Raw genomic sequence first — 17,500 nt, forward strand, 5'->3', positions numbered from 1 at the left:
TATGATGATCTTTCGATTTGTGTTACTGATATCGCTATCTACAATAGGTCTTGGACGATAACTCGACAGAGGGTAGCGGGAAGTCAAAGGGTGTATTCAAGGCGGAGTTCTCTATTCTTTGTTAGCGACGTTTTAAGGGTGGAAAAGTGTTGATAAGTTAATAAAGAGAGACATTACAGTGATGAATTATAGTGATGATACAATCCTTAACTCTATGACTCCCAGGAGTGATCAGAATGTAAATTCTCTTAACAGTTTCAATATACTGTCGGGTAAACAGGTATTGAGAATGAAGGTTATCATCAGCTGGGGGCTCCTGGCTGGGGGATACTGATATGATACCGAATTTCATGACCAGCCGGGAAAGATCTTGGGAGTGAAAGGCATAAGAATAAGTGATTTTAAAACCTCCTTTAGATGAGCCGTTGAACTAAATCCAAGGCTACAATCTTGGACAGAATAAAATTGAACAGCAAACCCCCATCCCCGCCCCCAAATCAAGCCAAAACGCGCCATTCTCCCATCCTTGATTTGGGAGGGGGGGTACAAATTTCCCATCTATTTTGTCCAAGATTGTAGTCCGATATAGTTGCACCACTGACAGTAAGTCCTCTCATCCCCTAACCACAATGCTAACGACATGCAACCAATTCCACCCCCTCCCTCCCCCCAAAAAAATTATTGTCCAACAGACAGAATTCGTAAGACCCGGGTTAAGAAGACGTTTTTTGCCCCTTTTTTCCGAGTTTTAAGCGAGGCAGCGCTGGTCAATCGATTCTGACAGTCTGGTCATTCCTGAAAAAAGGTATTTTCAGTACACCTTCTTTTTCCCTAGTTTTTTCACATAAGCATTTGCCTTTTTCAGTTTCATTGATTTGTTTCTTACCTGACAGTACCTGACATCTTATGCACTTAAAAAACACTCGACTCTCCATGGCAATTCCCGTTTTACCTGAAGACGTTTGGCGGTTAGCCAAAAATGATATACATAAGAAAAAAACCTTAACAACTACTTTTTGTTGCATCTCCTTGTTCTTTCTATTGAAGAGCATAGGCTGCGTAAGAACAAAAGGAAAACTGTGATGCAGAGAAATTCGGGTGCGAGTGAATACGCACACGATATTAAAAGCGAGTATTAACCAAATTCAAGTTTGCTTCATCCTCAGATGGAACTTATCGTTTCTTGCTTACCACGTAATCGTGGTTTCTTCATCTCACGAACGGGAACACCTTTTAACAACACCAGCATTACGTAAAATAGTTTATTACCGTTATTCATCTGGATAACATTCCGACAAGTTTAACGTATAGGTCACTTTAAACAGGTCAATCGTTACAAAACCTTGACTTATGCTAAACTTAAACCTCATTAGGCCTAAAATCAATGAGTTTTGGTTTGCTTCAGTATAGGTTAAAAATTGACCTGAAACGAGTGACCAGTGAAATGTGACCTGTGTCCTTCCCTTTTTTGCCTATCCCATAATTAAGCCCGCCCTTTTAACGACTTCAGTTTCCGGTTAACTACAGTAATCAGAAGGCTTTCGAAAAGAGTAGCGGTAGGATTTCACACAATCAGTCTTTTTAAGGCAAATTTTAAGGTTCATTTGAAACATTCTGTCGAAGAACTGAAATTCGAATTTAATATCGCACTGCGAGAGTATGGACAGTATGGTGAAGATGGTGCGCTTCATATTGAGTGACCTTCGCCTCAACATTATTGTCCTTGGCTTTGTTTTTCAAGATGAGCTGACGACATATAGTTCCTCAGAAAATGGCGTAATGGATACTCCGAATCGTCGGTTTTTATCGTTTATTTTCGCCTGTCTCTGTGTGATGAAACTATTACCGACAAGCTGAGAACGTCAATTGTTTTGTTGCGTGACGCTCAAGTCTAACATTGTCAACAACAACTCCTGCGTCTTAGCATTTATAATTTGAATCGTTACTGTACCCAGTATTCGCCAGACAAAACTTCATCGCAAAGACCCCAGCTTTACTAGCCAAAAGAATGTCTGGGAAGGAAAAAACGAGCTTCCGACAAGAGTCCTTCGCATTTATGTTCTGCTCGGCGAGTGATCTTTCACCCTTTTAAGCATGCGAAGGGAGTTTGCTTTCAAACGAAAAGTTCCAATTCAAAATTAGTATGAAGGGCTCTCGCCGCAATTTCCGCGTTACGCAAATTCGGAAAAAATTCGGAAAAAATCCGGAGAAAAATCAACTGATTTGTTCGTTTTAGCAGAAAAACGAAATACGACTGCCATTTTTCGGGGGAGAGAGAACGCCCGCCGGAAATACTTATGTGTCCGCAAGCTATCACAGAGCAATGAAAGACAAACACCATATAAGGTCAAGAGTCTTCGTGATCGAAGCTCACATTTGCAGTTGCCACAATGTAAACAATTCCAGAACAGTGTGAACGTTAGTGATTCCTTCACCAAGGTGAGCTCCGCTGTTGTTAATCATTATAAAAATAGCTTGTAGCTTAAATAACCCTGCAACGTTACATCGAACGCTTTTATCATCATACTTGTTTTGTGGTGTCTTATGCTCCGTGAAGACAACAGTTAATATGTGATCGCCTTACTTTCTACATCAGGCCGGCGGCGAGTAGCTAATTATGATTTTGAACAAAACTTAACCTTGTTCATTGCAGTATGTCTGATTATCCCTTTTTAAGTCAGTGAATGCAAGTTTTGGGTACGTCGCGTCGCGTCAAAAATACTTGGATTTCTCGTGCCTTTGAAGCCCCATTATTGACGCCTTCATTTTTTAGGCAAAATCGTGTGCAAAACCTACATTAAGTGACTCAATTCCTAAGGGATTCAAACTTCAATAGACCAACTCGGCTAACTCAATGTTGAACCCAATTCAGATCTCTCGGGGTTAAGATTCTTCTTGTGTTGCATTCTCATTCAAATGATATGGGAATACTTGGAAAAAACGTTTTATTCCGAAAGGATTTTGAATTGGGTACAACATTGAGTTAGCCGAATTGGTCTGTCTCTATTCCACGTTTATTTCGGGTAGAAGATTTATTTTAGTGGCATGCATAATCGTATTGGCTTTTTTTAAAGCTTAGTGTCATTGTTGTTCTTGCAGCTCATCCACCACGTTTATGCACTTGAATATCATGTTTACGCTATTGACATTTCAACCGAGCCACTGGCAATTGTTTGGGACCGGTATCCCAATGACGGCGCTACTAGCCAAGTCGTTTGTTTTTTTCGATCTGCGATATCAAAAGTGGGTAGACATGGATATGATAATAAGTTGATCCTTCATTTTTATGTGATCAAGATAAACTGTGTTAAGTGTTTATCGTGTTTCTCAATTCATTCACTAATTGCTATACCTTCGGGCTTATAGCTGATTGTTCGACCCTATCAACGAAAGTAGTTCCATATCACTATATGCATGATATTACCAATTTTACAAATATTAGGCCGTCCGACTGACCCATATTTTGAGCTTCCAAAAAAACGTAGGAGGAAGGTAATGACGTAGTGCGTAGTAATACTTTTTAAAAAACTTTTAATCAGATTTAACGTGCATGACATTATTCCACGTGAGAGACTTTCTGTCTGCGTGGGAGGAAAGTGTGTTAACACCAACGCGATTGCACAACACACATGCATGAACTGAGATAACCAAATATGGTCAAATATGACTTAAAACGATAATCTAGTTAATGATAAATATTACACCTAATGCTAAAATTACGTTAAAATGGCCAAAGCTGATTCAAATCCTAAGTTAAAACTAATACCTAATAAACTTCTCTTTCCAGAACCACGTTTCGATTCAACGTTTCAATCAACCAGCCAATGAAAATGTTCCTTTAACCTCACGTGATCATCTTAACGCGACAACTTGAATGCAATGCTGCTCAGTGTAACACCCGTAAATTAACTTGTTATTTTCTGTGAGGACATTTGTAGAAATGGCGTTGCGAGACAAGTTGTACGAAAATTTGCACAGTGTAACAGCGCCTTCAATACTGAGAAACGCTGTTTTCAGTCTCTGAAACCCAAGAATCAGTTTCCCAGGCAAGGCTGAAGTTCACTCAAATTATCAGTGAAAATCTGGGTCTTTTCTAGACCTCAGGCCTTCACTTTGCAATCTCCTCCTTTCTTGCTCGCTTTCTTCACGAAAACCCCACCCGAAACCCCAACTTCATATATTTATACATGTACGACAATAAATTTTACTTACAAGTTAAGCGATATATATTTTTTAGATGGGGCTACATTCCAATACTACGTAATTAACAAAAAGAAGTTCATAAACTCTGAAGGTAGATAACAGACACTGCACTAAGGAATATTAGAAAAGAAAGAGGTTTCATGACAGTTGCCATCAACAGAACAGTGTCTGTTGGATTTTCAGTGTGTTACTTAAAAATAGGATAACAGTGTCCCTTCAAGTAAAGCCTTATTCCCTAAAGCGGGTCTTTTTTTACTTCCTTTTTTTTCTTCTGTTAGAATGTTATTGCTTGCCTTGGCCTTGATATGGGCTGATGGGACCACGTTTGTCTCTGCTAGCAACAAAACCAGCTGTGACCGCATGTACATGCGAAACAATCGATCCTGTGTGCAGGATATTATGGAGTCCAATGTCTTCAGCTCAATGTATTGTGGCCTCACAGTTCCATATGACAGTTGCTATCAAATGTGTCAGGATAGCAAGTGTGATACCATTGAGTGCCGCTCATTGGTCAGATGTGACCAGAATTGTTTCGAAAGCCGTGGTTGTGGGTCGATGACGTGCAACTCCAAGGCGTGCGATCAACATTGTAGCACTCCCGTTTGCGATGGCATGAAGTGTGTCCAAGACGTAGAGAGTTGTGAGCAAGTAACTGCCAGATCGATGGTGTGTGAAGCAAGCGCTTGTAAACAGACTTGTGGACATAGTTATGAGTCCCACGAATGCCGAATGTTTTGTCCTGCTAGGGCGGGAACTTGCAGTCAGTTTGGTGAGAAATCAAGCAATGCCACTATGGTTTGTGAAAGAGATATGTGCAACCAGCGATGTGGAATCGAAGGACGATGTAACATGACTTGTACGTCCCCTGTTCCCAGGCCAGGTATTTGCGAGCAAGAGTGTTCTTCGGGCACTTGCGAAAATATGGTCTGCGTTGCTTCGAACTGCACTCAAAAGTGTTTCCATGGAGACTGCAACATGGTTTGTTCCCGGGGATCTAAGACCTGCACCCAGACAGCAAACACTGATCGAATAAATAGCAAGGTCGATATGGAATGTCATTCAGAGATTTGTCGCCAAAATTGCAGCAACGGGACTTGCAACATGACCTGCTCAGCGGCCGTAAAACATTGCTATCAAACTTGTGAAAATGGGAGTACGTGCATCCACAAGTGCGATGCTGAACATTGCGTGATCACAAATTGTTCCATCGAAGAAGCATGCTTCGAGCAAGTCTATTCTAGAAGCACGACAACTACCAGCCCCACCACGACAAGAAAGAGTACCAGTGCCACTGTTCGCACAACTGTCGGTCACCCCAGTGCTTCTGCCCCGCCAAAAATAAGGTTGTCACTTTTGAAAGTTTTCGTCTTCTTCGCCTTTTCATTTTGTCTCTAAAATCATCAAAGGCCCACTGTCACAACCTGATTGCTGGCCCCCTCTCTCCATGGTGAGGGAAAAAGAGACCCTTTCAGCTTTTTTAACAGTTTTTCTGTTTTTCGATCTAAACTGAAATAAACCTTTAACTCAAAGTTTTCGTTCGACAAACCTATTTTAATGATTGTATGAATTCTTAATTTTAAGGTAATAACAAAAGATTAGTAGTTGCCCTAGAAGGTCTGGTTTCATGAAAGCAATCAATCTACAAATAATTAAGATTGAAATTCAGTGAAAGGCTATGACACAAATATTTTCCTGGTCGCGTGGTTTAATTCCTGGGTCAACAAGTTTACATTTAATCAACCAAGTCTGTCCCTCTATAGACCACTTTCGATATATTAAAATTCAGTTTGGCAGTGTGGCCTAGGGAACACAAACAAAGGAAACTCAATGAACATGTTTCTTTATTTCTTTTGTTTGTGTCCTCTAAGCCTCACTATCGAGCTGAATTTTAATATATCGAAAGTGGTCTATTGAGGGATTCTTCTTAATTGTCAATAGAGCGTTTTTACTCACGTGACCATCAGCCATATTGGATTACTGAAACAAAATAAACTATTTGCATAAAACTAGTAACAGTTTTCACTTCATCTGCCCCCGCCTAAGATAATACGGATGGCAGTTGAGGTTTTTCGAATTAATAAGTACTGCACATTGTGATGTCTTCATATTATTTTGCATGTAATTAGCTAGGTAAATGAAAGTGAAAGATGCGCGGAAAGAATGGGCAACAACAAACAGCATTTATTTTTAATTTCCATCAACGTTTATTTCATACATTCAGTGACTCTAGGCAACGTTTCGTCAACTTTTTTATCCATGTGGTTCTTTCCATGGTACCTTGAAATACCATAAAATAGGAACAAAACTCGCTTATTATATTCGGATCGCTGATTATTATTATCTGTGAATAACTGTTGTAAAAATGATCAAAGATTGTTTGAAAATGTTGATACTGAGACTATGCTTTTGCTCTCTGAGGTTTCATCCAAGTCTGTCGCCCGTGATTCTGATTTCATTTGTGTCTGGCAAATCGTCGCCCCTGTTTATGATTTGTGCCTGACCCAGGCAATATGATTTTCTATCAGATACTGTAATCTTTGATTTTCAAAGTAAAAGGAATCGCTGTTAATATTCGAAAATTACTCACCTTCAATCGCAATGCTGAACCTTTGCTATCGTTGTGACTTTTTCTGCGTCGTGACTCAAGTTGCCCAGAACACCTCGCGAACTAGGTGAACAATACCGATACCATTTTGTACGCCCTGTTAAGCAATACTGATACCACCTTGCGCGCTCGGGTGAGCAAATCAAGATTGCTTTGCCCTATACAATATCTACCAATTTACATATTAATTTACATTTTTCCCCTTTTTATGTGGGGGCCTCGGGTTTTCGCCCAGATTCTCAGTATTAGACTGGAACTACAATTGTAGCTTGCAAGACCTCTTGCAATGGAGGCTAATGCGGGGGAATATATTAAAAAGTATTTGCATTTGAAAGATTCCCCTGCATTAGCCTCCGTTGCAAGCTACAGTAGTTCCAGTCCAATACTGAGAATACAAATATGGTCTATTCCCGGAGGATTAGTTTCAAATTGGTACACCATCATGGCCGCCATTCCGGTAAGACTTGTTGTTTTGGACACAGAAAGCTTGATAGGGATCTGTCATGGAAAATGACCTTTTGTTTTTTTGAAAACCAAACCCCAATGACTGGACTCTAATCTAAACACTCGAACCTGAAAACATTTGATTATTAACCCCTTCACTTAACCACTAGACTACCAAAGAGCACTAACTGCGATAACGTCATTTTTGTTAAATGTCAATAATTTTCTTCTTCCAAATGCCGCTGCAAACGTGTATTAACAGCCAGTAAAAAGCAAGCTTACACAGTGAAAAATCTCGGTTAACCTTACCAAACTTCAAGAGAGAGCTAACCATCTTAAAATCAAACCTTAGATCATTATTCAGCAATGATTTTATATATATACTAATTACTTTTGGTCAATAATCGGCTCACTTACCCGTCAATTGATCTTTAGTGGTTAAGTGGATGGATCTAATGAAATTAGCCCCCCCATAGCACGCAGCTCTTTACAACCTCTAATTTCATTGGATCCGGCTTTAGGACGCAGCTCTATTGCTTTTAGATTTAAGGTCCATTGTTTCTTTTGCATCGTGCTTTGTACGTGTCTATTGTTGTCTGAACCAATCCCGAGAGCCGTTGTAATAGCTGCGTACTGACCCCAAATTTGAGGTTTTATGGAGGACGTCAGCACTTGGAGGTAAATTTTCACTTTCTCCTTTAAATTAAGCGTAACTCGAATCGCTTTCATTCTTGAGGGACTGTCACACCATTGTTATGTTAAAACGCTTGAAATAGTCACGAAGTGATTACAATAACGCGAATTTATGTGTTTAGACATAGTTAATAGAGTGGACTGGTTTGGAAGCTCGGCAAACATGAAAGGAGCAAACAAAGATACCAAGATTTGGGTTGGAAAGTCCATGACCGTGCACAATCTTTTGTTTTGCGCTCATACGCTATGCATGAATTACGTAACCAACACGTTTCTATTGTCCAGTTCCTCAGTACGGAGTAAACAACTATTGTGTTTTGTGCACGGTCAAGGCCAAAAAAAAGAACAAAAACCTACAACAAAGAAATTTGTCGGGTTTCATAACCATTTCCCTCTATTAACTATGGTTTAGATGACGTACTCGTTGCCCGCGTTTCCGTCGTCGTTGCTAAAGCTCCCTGATGTTGAAGTAGGGAGACAAACGGCTTCAGCACATCATCAACAACTCACGGGAGGCTTTGTATTCAGTCCCAGGCTGCAGCCGCGGTTGTTACTGTGCATACGGACATGGATACGTCATTGAGAGAGACCGATTAGTGCGCAAGCGCATACCCAACAATGTTGAAAGAGAGGGGCAAAGGGCTTCAACTTCATTCAACATTCGTGAAAACAAAAGAAATGTTGAATGGTTGTTGAACATCGACTCAACTTCGACTCAACATCGACTCAACTTCGATTCAACATGTTTCAACCCGGTTGAAAGAAGGGAGGGGACGGTTTCAACATCGCTGTTCAACCAAAATCGAACGGTTGTTGAAGCAAATGTTCAAGCCTTTTGCCCGAGCTTTAAATTGTTTAAATCATCTGAGTTTTCGGAAAGATAGCCTCTCAGTTTCTAATAGCATTTTATTGCTATTAGATGATGATTTATTCAACAATAAGTGTTGCTACCGTTGCTGAAGGTTCCAATTAAAGCTCCAGCTGTGGACAAGGTACGTTTTCCCAAGCCATTTAAAATTGACCTTTAAGGAAATACGGTATCAAAATGGCAAGGGAAACTTACCTTGTCCACAGCTGGAGCAGTAATTGGAAACTTCAGCAACGGTAAACTTACAGTGGAAACAAAACATGGTTCTCGTTCGTTGTGGTAGAAGAAAAAGCTAGTGACTTAAGCCATTGACCCCTAAGAGTGAAACTTAATAAATTTTGCTCTGTCCAACGCCTGCCGAATTTTTTAGGTGTGGGTTAATTTGACTCAGACAAAATCAATGTCGCCATTAATGGTGCAAGTGTGGAAAAAACTTCGCAGGTAGCGGCCTCATGTATGACAAATATTCTTTGACGTCTTGCACCGCTGGCTGGAGGTGACTGAAGACGCCTAGCGTGGTCGACAATTTTGAATTTTGATGCGAGTGATTTGTAATTATTTGCTGTGGGTGATTTAATTTTAAATTTTCTGTGAGTGATTTGTAATTTGCTGTGGATGATTTGAATTTGCTGTGAGTAATTTGTAATTTGCTGTAAGTGAATTGTAATTTGCTGTGAGTGATTTGAATTTGCTGTGAGCATTTGGTTTTGATGTGACAGTTGTGGGCCACCGTAGATGGTTGACTCCAGGTCTTCATTGGGAATTTGGACTCGCGAGAGAGCTGAGGTTGTAATCAAGTAAGTACCTTGCGTCATTTTAGAAAATGAACCGAAATTATTTATCACAGTTTTCACCTTGACTTTCATAATGGTCTGGTGAAATCTCTTGCTAGGCCTATCGCTCATATTATAAGCCGATTTTCGGCATGACGCGCTGACATGACAGCGAAAACAAAAGCACTATAAGGGAAAACATAAGCCTCGATAAATGAGCCCGTTAATTGAACGGGAAAAATATGGAAGGGGCTTTGAGTTCACGTGCAGCTTCTGTCGCAAACGTAAAGTGGGCGGGTATTCTGCAATCGCTGCGAAGCTCGACTCCCGAATCCTCTAAGTTGAATTTGCATCGCAAAAGAAGTTCAATGATGCGTTCGGAAAGTAATGCCACAAAATAAAACGATGTCTCGTCGTCTGACTATGCTGGACACTGAAAAACGCAAACTGCAGACTGTGCAGACCGTCTGTAAAATGAAAATTCGGTTAGCCTGAATTAGGCCTAAATAACATTCGGTTAGCCTAATTAGGCTTAAGTGGCATTCAGGTTAGCCTGTTTACGGTTAGCTCTCAATGACAGTGAGGGTAACGCCATATTTTACCCCTGGTCTGCACGGTCTGCACAGTCTGTAGTCTGTGTTTTGGGGTGACCGGACTGTGCAAAGTTTGGCTTGCGACGTATTAAAAACAAAAAGGTGAATGTTTTCGGATTTTTCACGTCGCATAACCGTGCCATTTAAACTAAAAATGCAAAATAACATTTAAAACGACCAAAAATACTTCAAGCGTAATAATTTATTCCGCCGGCAAGCAGTTTTTAACACTCCCTTGCGAAAGATCTGTGAATGGCTTTTCAACTGTCTTGCAGCTTTTAACTGCATGAACCTAAAGCGCCGGGTACAATGATTTTGTCAACATTTGGAGTAGTAGTTTGCTTAAAAGATAAAATCATTTTAGATATACAGGAACGAAAATACGCATTGCGCTTGTTTCAACACTGAAGATGCAAAAATTTGATGCGACAAGCCGACTTAATTTTACTTTCCGTATGAAAATGATTCAGTTTTAAATCAATGAACTCTCCAATTAAACCCCCCAAAAATCCCGATAACAATCTTAATACCTCATGAAACTAAACGAACCTTCAGTTCCTTGCGTTGCGAAACAAATTAAACTTCAGTAGGGATCGAGGAGATGAAAGGTCACAGCACCACAAAAGGACAACATCACGAGCGGTGAGCAGCGGCGATAGCAAACGTTTCCTGGGTTTAACTGGTCTGCTGAATATCTTACCGCTCTAATCAAATGCAAGACAACTTGACAAGAAACATCGCGGCGAACTAGCTATCGTAGTTCACCGTCATCTGAACTGAACATTCGCGGAATGTAGAAACCCTTACCAAACCAACCTTATTTTTAACCTGGTTTGAATATGTTTGAATGCTATTTTAACTATTTGCACACTAGTTTCAGGTCATCATACTCTATTTTAATCCTATTTTGCGAAAATTGAAAAATAGTGCCATGTATTTAAAATGTAGTTAAATAGAAGTTAAACACTAGTTAATGACCACTGATAGAATGAGTTCAGCTATTTGTAATCTATTTCTCAGAATAATAGGTTCCAAATAGGTATTTGCAATCTATTTATACACCACACATGTTTCAAAATAGTTTAAAATATGCTATTTAAATACTAATTACAAGGCAACTACGAAAAAGTTGATGATTTAAAAAGTGGTTGTGAAATATTTTTTCAAAAGTAGTAATTAAATAGTCTAGTTGAAATCTATTTCAAATGTATGGCATTCATAAATCTCCTAAATAGGAATAAAATAGTCTATTTAAAACTAGTTTGAACTTGAAAGGAGTATTTGAAAGGTATTTTCAAATTGCTGAGTATACTCGAATCATTAAAATTTTTCAAACAAATTTTTAATAACCTATTTAATACCTATTTAAAATGGGCAACCATCATAAAGCTTCAAAATAGGGATAAAATAGTCTAGTTATAACTATTTCAAATTGGAAAGAATAATTTAAAGGTACTTTTGAATTGCTGAGTATACACTCGAATCATGATAATGAGCTTGATGCTGGAATAATTTTTCATGTGAGTGAATACAGTCTGTATTTGAATGCAAGAAATCTGAAGGTCAAAAAAGTCTGGCCTTCCAGGCCTTAAGATTCAAGCCAGGCTTGACCAGGCTTTATTGAATTTCCAGGCCAAAAATGTTTAAGTCTTCAAGATTACGGACATTGACTGCAATTTAGTGTAACAGTGTCTGAATAGTGACCAGTGACCTTAACCAAACTCTGTGGGCTCAATTGAACTGTCTTTCAAGTAACAATCTTGATCATGTCTTGCAAAATACGATGATGTTATGGTTTAACGGCCAATTACATGTATCTTTCATGTAGCTACGTAAACATTATATTATATCTCACACTTGAACATGAATATTATATTGACTGTTCCTAAATTTGACACCTGAGACTAAACCTTTGCATGATTATTCTTAGATGTACAGAGTCTCTGATAAAAGAGCTATGTAAATGATTTAAGCTAGTCCATCTCATTCTATGATGCTAAAGTACAGCTGGGATTTTATGGGAATCTTTACGAATTCCACTCAATGATTCAACTTGAGGGTCCCTTGAGTGAGTTGAAATTCTTGAGAATTTTGTGCAATAGTACTGAATGTGCCAGTGAGACAATAATCAAAGTTTAAGTGCCCTTTTAGGATTTGATTTCATCTGGTGCCTTGAAAAAATGAGCTTTAACTTCAACCTTCAATACATGTATAACAAGGTTTGGTCTTATTCAAAGCATGCCATTGTGAATGCGATATTCTTTGAGTTAATTCACTACTCGTAATATATGTACTTTGCTTAAACAATGTCCTTTATCTGTACACGGAGAAATGAAAAAGAATTTAAAGATTTTATACGGAGGTATTAAATAGAATGTAAAATTAATATCATCAACGGATTACCTTGTTTGATTCTCTCATAATCGGCCTTATTACAAAAGGAACATGATGAATTACACACTCACATTCAGTACTTGAGCCTTTCAATAAAATCAGGTATATTTCAAATCTTGCTCATTTATTGAATCCGTGGAAAGATTGTCATCCTCCGCCATCTTGAATAACAGAAAGACCGGACTGGAAACTAGTGAGCCCTTTTCGTTTTGGTCAGCAGTCAGTGGTAACCAGTCCAGCTCTTACAGATTTTGGGCGGTTTTATTCAAACGATCTACGATCACACTTTCGTGCATGGTGACGATATTTTGGTTAGTTTTACTCTTTAAATCCTGATCCAGGCAAGGAAATGCTTACAACACCTCAAGTAAAACGGTAAGCGTTAACTTTAAGCGAATAACATTTGATTTGATGCCTTATTGTCTTTAAAATGAGGAACGGTTTACCTGTATGTATTTTCACACCTTCGAGTCAATTTGTGAAGCAAGGATACTCAATTTAATTTGACTTAAATGCTATAATCCTGTGAAAAAATTGGTAAACCTTTAATGAAGAACAATAAAGTTTTAGAGCAAATGGTGAAGCAAATGATTTGGAAAACAAGTGCTCTCGCCTCATACCGCAAGTTGTATGTATACGATTGACAAATGATTTGATTCCTCGTAAAAGTGCTAAATGCTGTCACTTTAACTATTGTAATCAATGCAGAAAATGCCTGAGAAAGCTATTATTAACGTTTGTAAGTAAAGAGATCCAAATTTATGAGTTTACTCTTCACACACTTTAGTTGTAATAGAAATGATCAGTGATTTAGAGGAATCACTACATGCATCATTGAAGTATAATAATACTGTATTTTTTTAAAGTTGCCATGAAAAAGAATAAAGAGACACTTCCTGAAAAAAATCTTTGATGGGACAGCAGGGAAATTAAGGTCCTTTACAGCAGACAAAAATGCTTAGCATCCAATTCTGTCTCCTCAACCAGTTATGGTTTGATGTATTTAAGGATCTCTCTTTGCAGACTTGTTTTAGTTCTGTGTTTTATCTGAAACGCTTAAAAGCTTTTTTCGTATTTAAATTTAAAACAAGAATCAAGATTTGGGTTGGCGAGGAAAGCTGTGAAATCTATAACTGACGTATGTGGGAGCTACTGATAGCAGACAAAGCAACGAATCTCTTCTTTCTGCATACAATCAGCCATATCAAGATTCTAAGCTATTTGTATTGGAATAGGTTTTAAATAGCTATAAATTATTAAAATAGCTGCAGGAATAGGTAACAGTAATACACAATATTCTTCTGTGTTTTTATGGTGCTTATTTAAAACCTATTTGAAAAATTGTTTTTAACCTGTTTTTAACCTAGTTTAGAGCTATTCTTATTAGAATAGGTTTTAAATAGCTGTAAATTAGGATTTAAATAGCCGTAGAATAGGTTTTAAATATACAATATTCTTTTGTGTTTTAATTATGTGCTTTAATTAAAGCACATTTGAAAAATGGGTTTTAACCTGTTTTTCACCTAGTTTGATGCTATTTTGGTTGAAATAGGCTGAAAATAGGTATAAAATAGAAAAAAAATAGCTGCAGAATAGGTTTTAAATATACAGTATTCTTCTGTGTTTTTATGATGCTTTAGCTAAAACCTATTTAAAAAGGTGATTTTAAACTGTTTTTCACCTATTTTGAAGCTATTTTATTTGAACTAGCTTTCAAATAGGCATTACAACTACATTTTAAATCTTTACAAGGCTGGTTGTCATAATATTTAAAACTATTTGAAACATAGTTGAAACCTATTTGGAGCCTTATTTGCAGAGATGGATAAGTTTTTCATGTATTTTCAAAATAGTTTTCAAATGTGTTTTAATTAGGTTAAAAAACCATTAAAAACAGTTCAAAACTGCATCAAAACTAGACTTTAAATAGTATTTAAATCATATTTTGCGATAAACAACCAAAATAGTTCCCAAATAGGTTCCAAATATATTTTAAATATACCTCAAAAATAGCATAAAAATAGTTTTAAAATAGTGTTCTGTTTTGTAAGGGAAGTGTATAAAAAAAAAATACGTACTACATCAAGAGAGAGTCTTTCCGCCGCAACACGTGCCGCTTTGCTGAAAGATTTTTTAGTTTCGCCGCAAAAAACGCTCCATAACGTACCCAAATTTTGATCGATAATTATTTAGAAGTTTTATAATGACCGAGAATCTGTTTCACGGTAGCAAAAATGCATATGCCGTGCATGTTTAATATATCAAGGACGTGACGCCAGTTCTCTTCAATTACTTTGAAAGAAATTGCAGAAACAAAACCCAGAGCCGCATAACCTTATAAATCTGCGACGTTCGGGACTCCACTTTAGTCAACAATCACGCATTGTTTACTTTCTCTCTGTCGCCTTTTTACATACTAAAAACACAATTCAAAGGGGCGAAAATGAATAACAAAGATCAAACGCGTTGAAAAGAAACTAGTTTTGCAAACGCGTTGGTCTTATTTTCAAGCGCGTTGACTCTTCGTTCTCAACGCGTTGTCAACACGTTTGATGGTTCGCTTATCTTTGAGCGGTACTTAGTAAGATTTGGCAACACATTATAAAGTTTGGTATGTCAACTATGTTCAAAGAAAAGAGCGCTTTTAAAGCAATTATTTCAATATGCAGAAGAATTAGCCCATCCAGGTATATTTCTAGGTAAAAAAATCCGATAATGACAAAAGAAACACTCCTGTTCGTTTTAGTAATATGCAAGTCTGAATTGACACGATCTGATCACAGATGTGCCATGTGTGTGGAAATATATTCTTTAAAACTAAGAAACTGCAGATGAAAATTTTGCTTGGAAAGGCAAAGATTGCTCTGCGTAGGTGTCATATAAATAAAAGATCAATAACTGCTGGACAATTAAAGCAACAAGGTGCTAGAGAAAAATTAATCCACCATGATTAGGGTTTTAACTTCTTGAGGGTATTGAGAGGTTCACCTCCTTATTTTGAAAAAGCTAATAAGGACATTTTTGCAATGATTAGGCATCTTGGTTTTGCAGTTTCTCCTCAGCAGAAACACAGTGGATTCATCTTTTAAGAATACTAGGCCAACTTGTTGACGACAAACAATACACTGATATTGAACGGGAAAGTTTAGATAAGGAGGAAAAGTGTAGATTAATTCAAAGTGATCCAGTCACGTGTGCCAGATAATTAGCTACCAAATTATTCAGTTTATAAGAAAATTTCTGTGCAGTAATGTAGCACCTTTAGGTAAATTTTCTGACTGGTTTTATAGAGTTGAATACCACAAAAGAGGCTCAACTCATATTCATATGTTCATATGACTTGACAATGCTCCAACGTATGGTTTTGTCAGTGACAAAGAAGTCATACAATTTATCAGTGAAGTAATCACTTGTCAGTGTAGCGTATGTAGATCAACCAGAGACACGTCTTAACAACACAACAGTTTTAATGCTTCATTTAAAATGGCGTCCCTTTTCGCTCAGCACATGTTCACTTCCAAATAAGGAAATACCAAATATGGACATACACTACAGCCAGAAACCCAGTCACAACCCTGAATTGCTAAAACTTGTCAACAAGCAAGTACATGTACATAGACACTCTCACACTGTCAAAAAGAAGTCCAAGACAGAATGTCGATTTAATTATCAGCAGCCACCTACATGTATGAAGGCAAGTAGATCAATTGGGACAATAATGAATGAAAACAGCTCAAAGAAACTTGGAAAACCATAGAAAAAAGCAATTGAATGATATGAAAGAAGGAGAAGACGTCACGTCTGACCACCTGCTTGTCAATTTGAATCTATCAGAAGAAGCACACTTACTAGCTATAAGATCAAGCCTCAATCCTCTAACTATTTTTAAAAAGGCAGCCAAATGAATTAAGAGTCAACAATTATAATGCTCCTTGTTTTGATGCTTGGAGGGCTAACATGGACATTCAATTTGTCCTTGATGTTTATGCATGTGCTACAGTTCATTGTCTCTTACATCTCAAAAGCTCAAAAGGGTATGACTGAACTTTTGCATACAGCTTGTACTGAAGCCAGAAAGGGAACGTCAACCATAAATCATAGACCTCTTTCATAATGGTGGCCAAACAAGATACCGGTACTCTTTTCTTTTAATTTCAAAAGAATGAGGGCAGTAGATCTAAATTAACATAAATACATTTTTAAAATGTAAAACTGGTCGCCATTTATGAAAGTGGTCTATGCCCTAGCCACATGTACCTTATAGGTACCTATTTTTGATATTGGCTATATGATTATACAAGTGTTTGATGCAGTAGGTACTTGGTGTATTTTGTCATTTAGTGGTTATCTATTGCATAAAATTATCTAAACACGGTAAAACCTTCAGGGTTAGGATTAGGAGTAGCGTTAGGGTTAGCGTTAGGGTTAGGTTAGGGTAATTGTATAATTACTGAACGTTTTATACCTTGTTTAAAAAAATTTGAAACAATATAAAAAGAGACACCAAGTACCTACCGTTTGATGCAAATCCTTCCCATGGCTAAAAGCATTGAATCGTCCATTCTAGACTCGCTGGCGCTAGCAGCAAACTACTTCTTCTACTCCTACTACCACTACCACTACCACTTACAACCACCACCACTGCCTCCGGCGCAGGCAATAACTCAGTGTAAAGGAGATCATTGTTGTCCTTTACAAATGTGGTAAAACATGAAGTGTCTCACATATTTCGTCATGATGGGTGGCCAATTCCTTTCAATTCATATTACCAAGAGCATCATGTTAGCTATGACTAGGGCAAATAATGAACATTGTTCTCTCTCTCAGGCGTACACACGCTCTAATTCTAGCTATTTAGACAAGCTATAGTGAAAGAATAGTGCGGCATATTCCATAATTGATCTAATATAAGTAGAATAGAACACGC

The 17,500-nt window shown here is 37.8% G+C and overlaps 2 protein-coding genes across 5 annotated transcripts in view; both read left to right on the forward strand.

Moving 5' to 3' along the window:
- Nucleotides 1–4,482: 4,482 nt before the first annotated feature.
- Nucleotides 4,483–5,598, forward strand: LOC138025403 (keratin-associated protein 4-6-like). Its single transcript, XM_068872619.1, has one exon. It carries the CDS (start codon nt 4,483–4,485, stop codon nt 5,596–5,598), a length of 1,116 nt encoding a protein of 371 aa, XP_068728720.1.
- Nucleotides 5,599–9,340: 3,742 nt separating this feature from the next.
- LOC138026611 (keratin-associated protein 16-1-like) overlaps nt 9,341–17,500 on the forward strand; it is a 161,803-nt gene continuing 153,643 nt past the window's right edge. The window contains exons 1-2 of one of the 4 annotated variants that reach the window (XM_068874027.1): nt 9,341–9,444; nt 9,533–9,610. The gene's annotated coding sequence lies outside the window, so the exon portion shown is untranslated. Of the gene's footprint in view, nt 9,445–9,532; nt 9,611–12,877; nt 12,949–17,500 lie in introns of those variants that run through there. The other 3 variants (XM_068874030.1, XM_068874028.1, XM_068874031.1) reach the window with 3 other exon arrangements.

This window comes from Montipora capricornis, chromosome 12, assembly GCF_036669925.1.
Source record: "Montipora capricornis isolate CH-2021 chromosome 12, ASM3666992v2, whole genome shotgun sequence".
Classification (NCBI taxonomy): Eukaryota; Metazoa; Cnidaria; class Anthozoa; order Scleractinia; family Acroporidae; genus Montipora; species Montipora capricornis.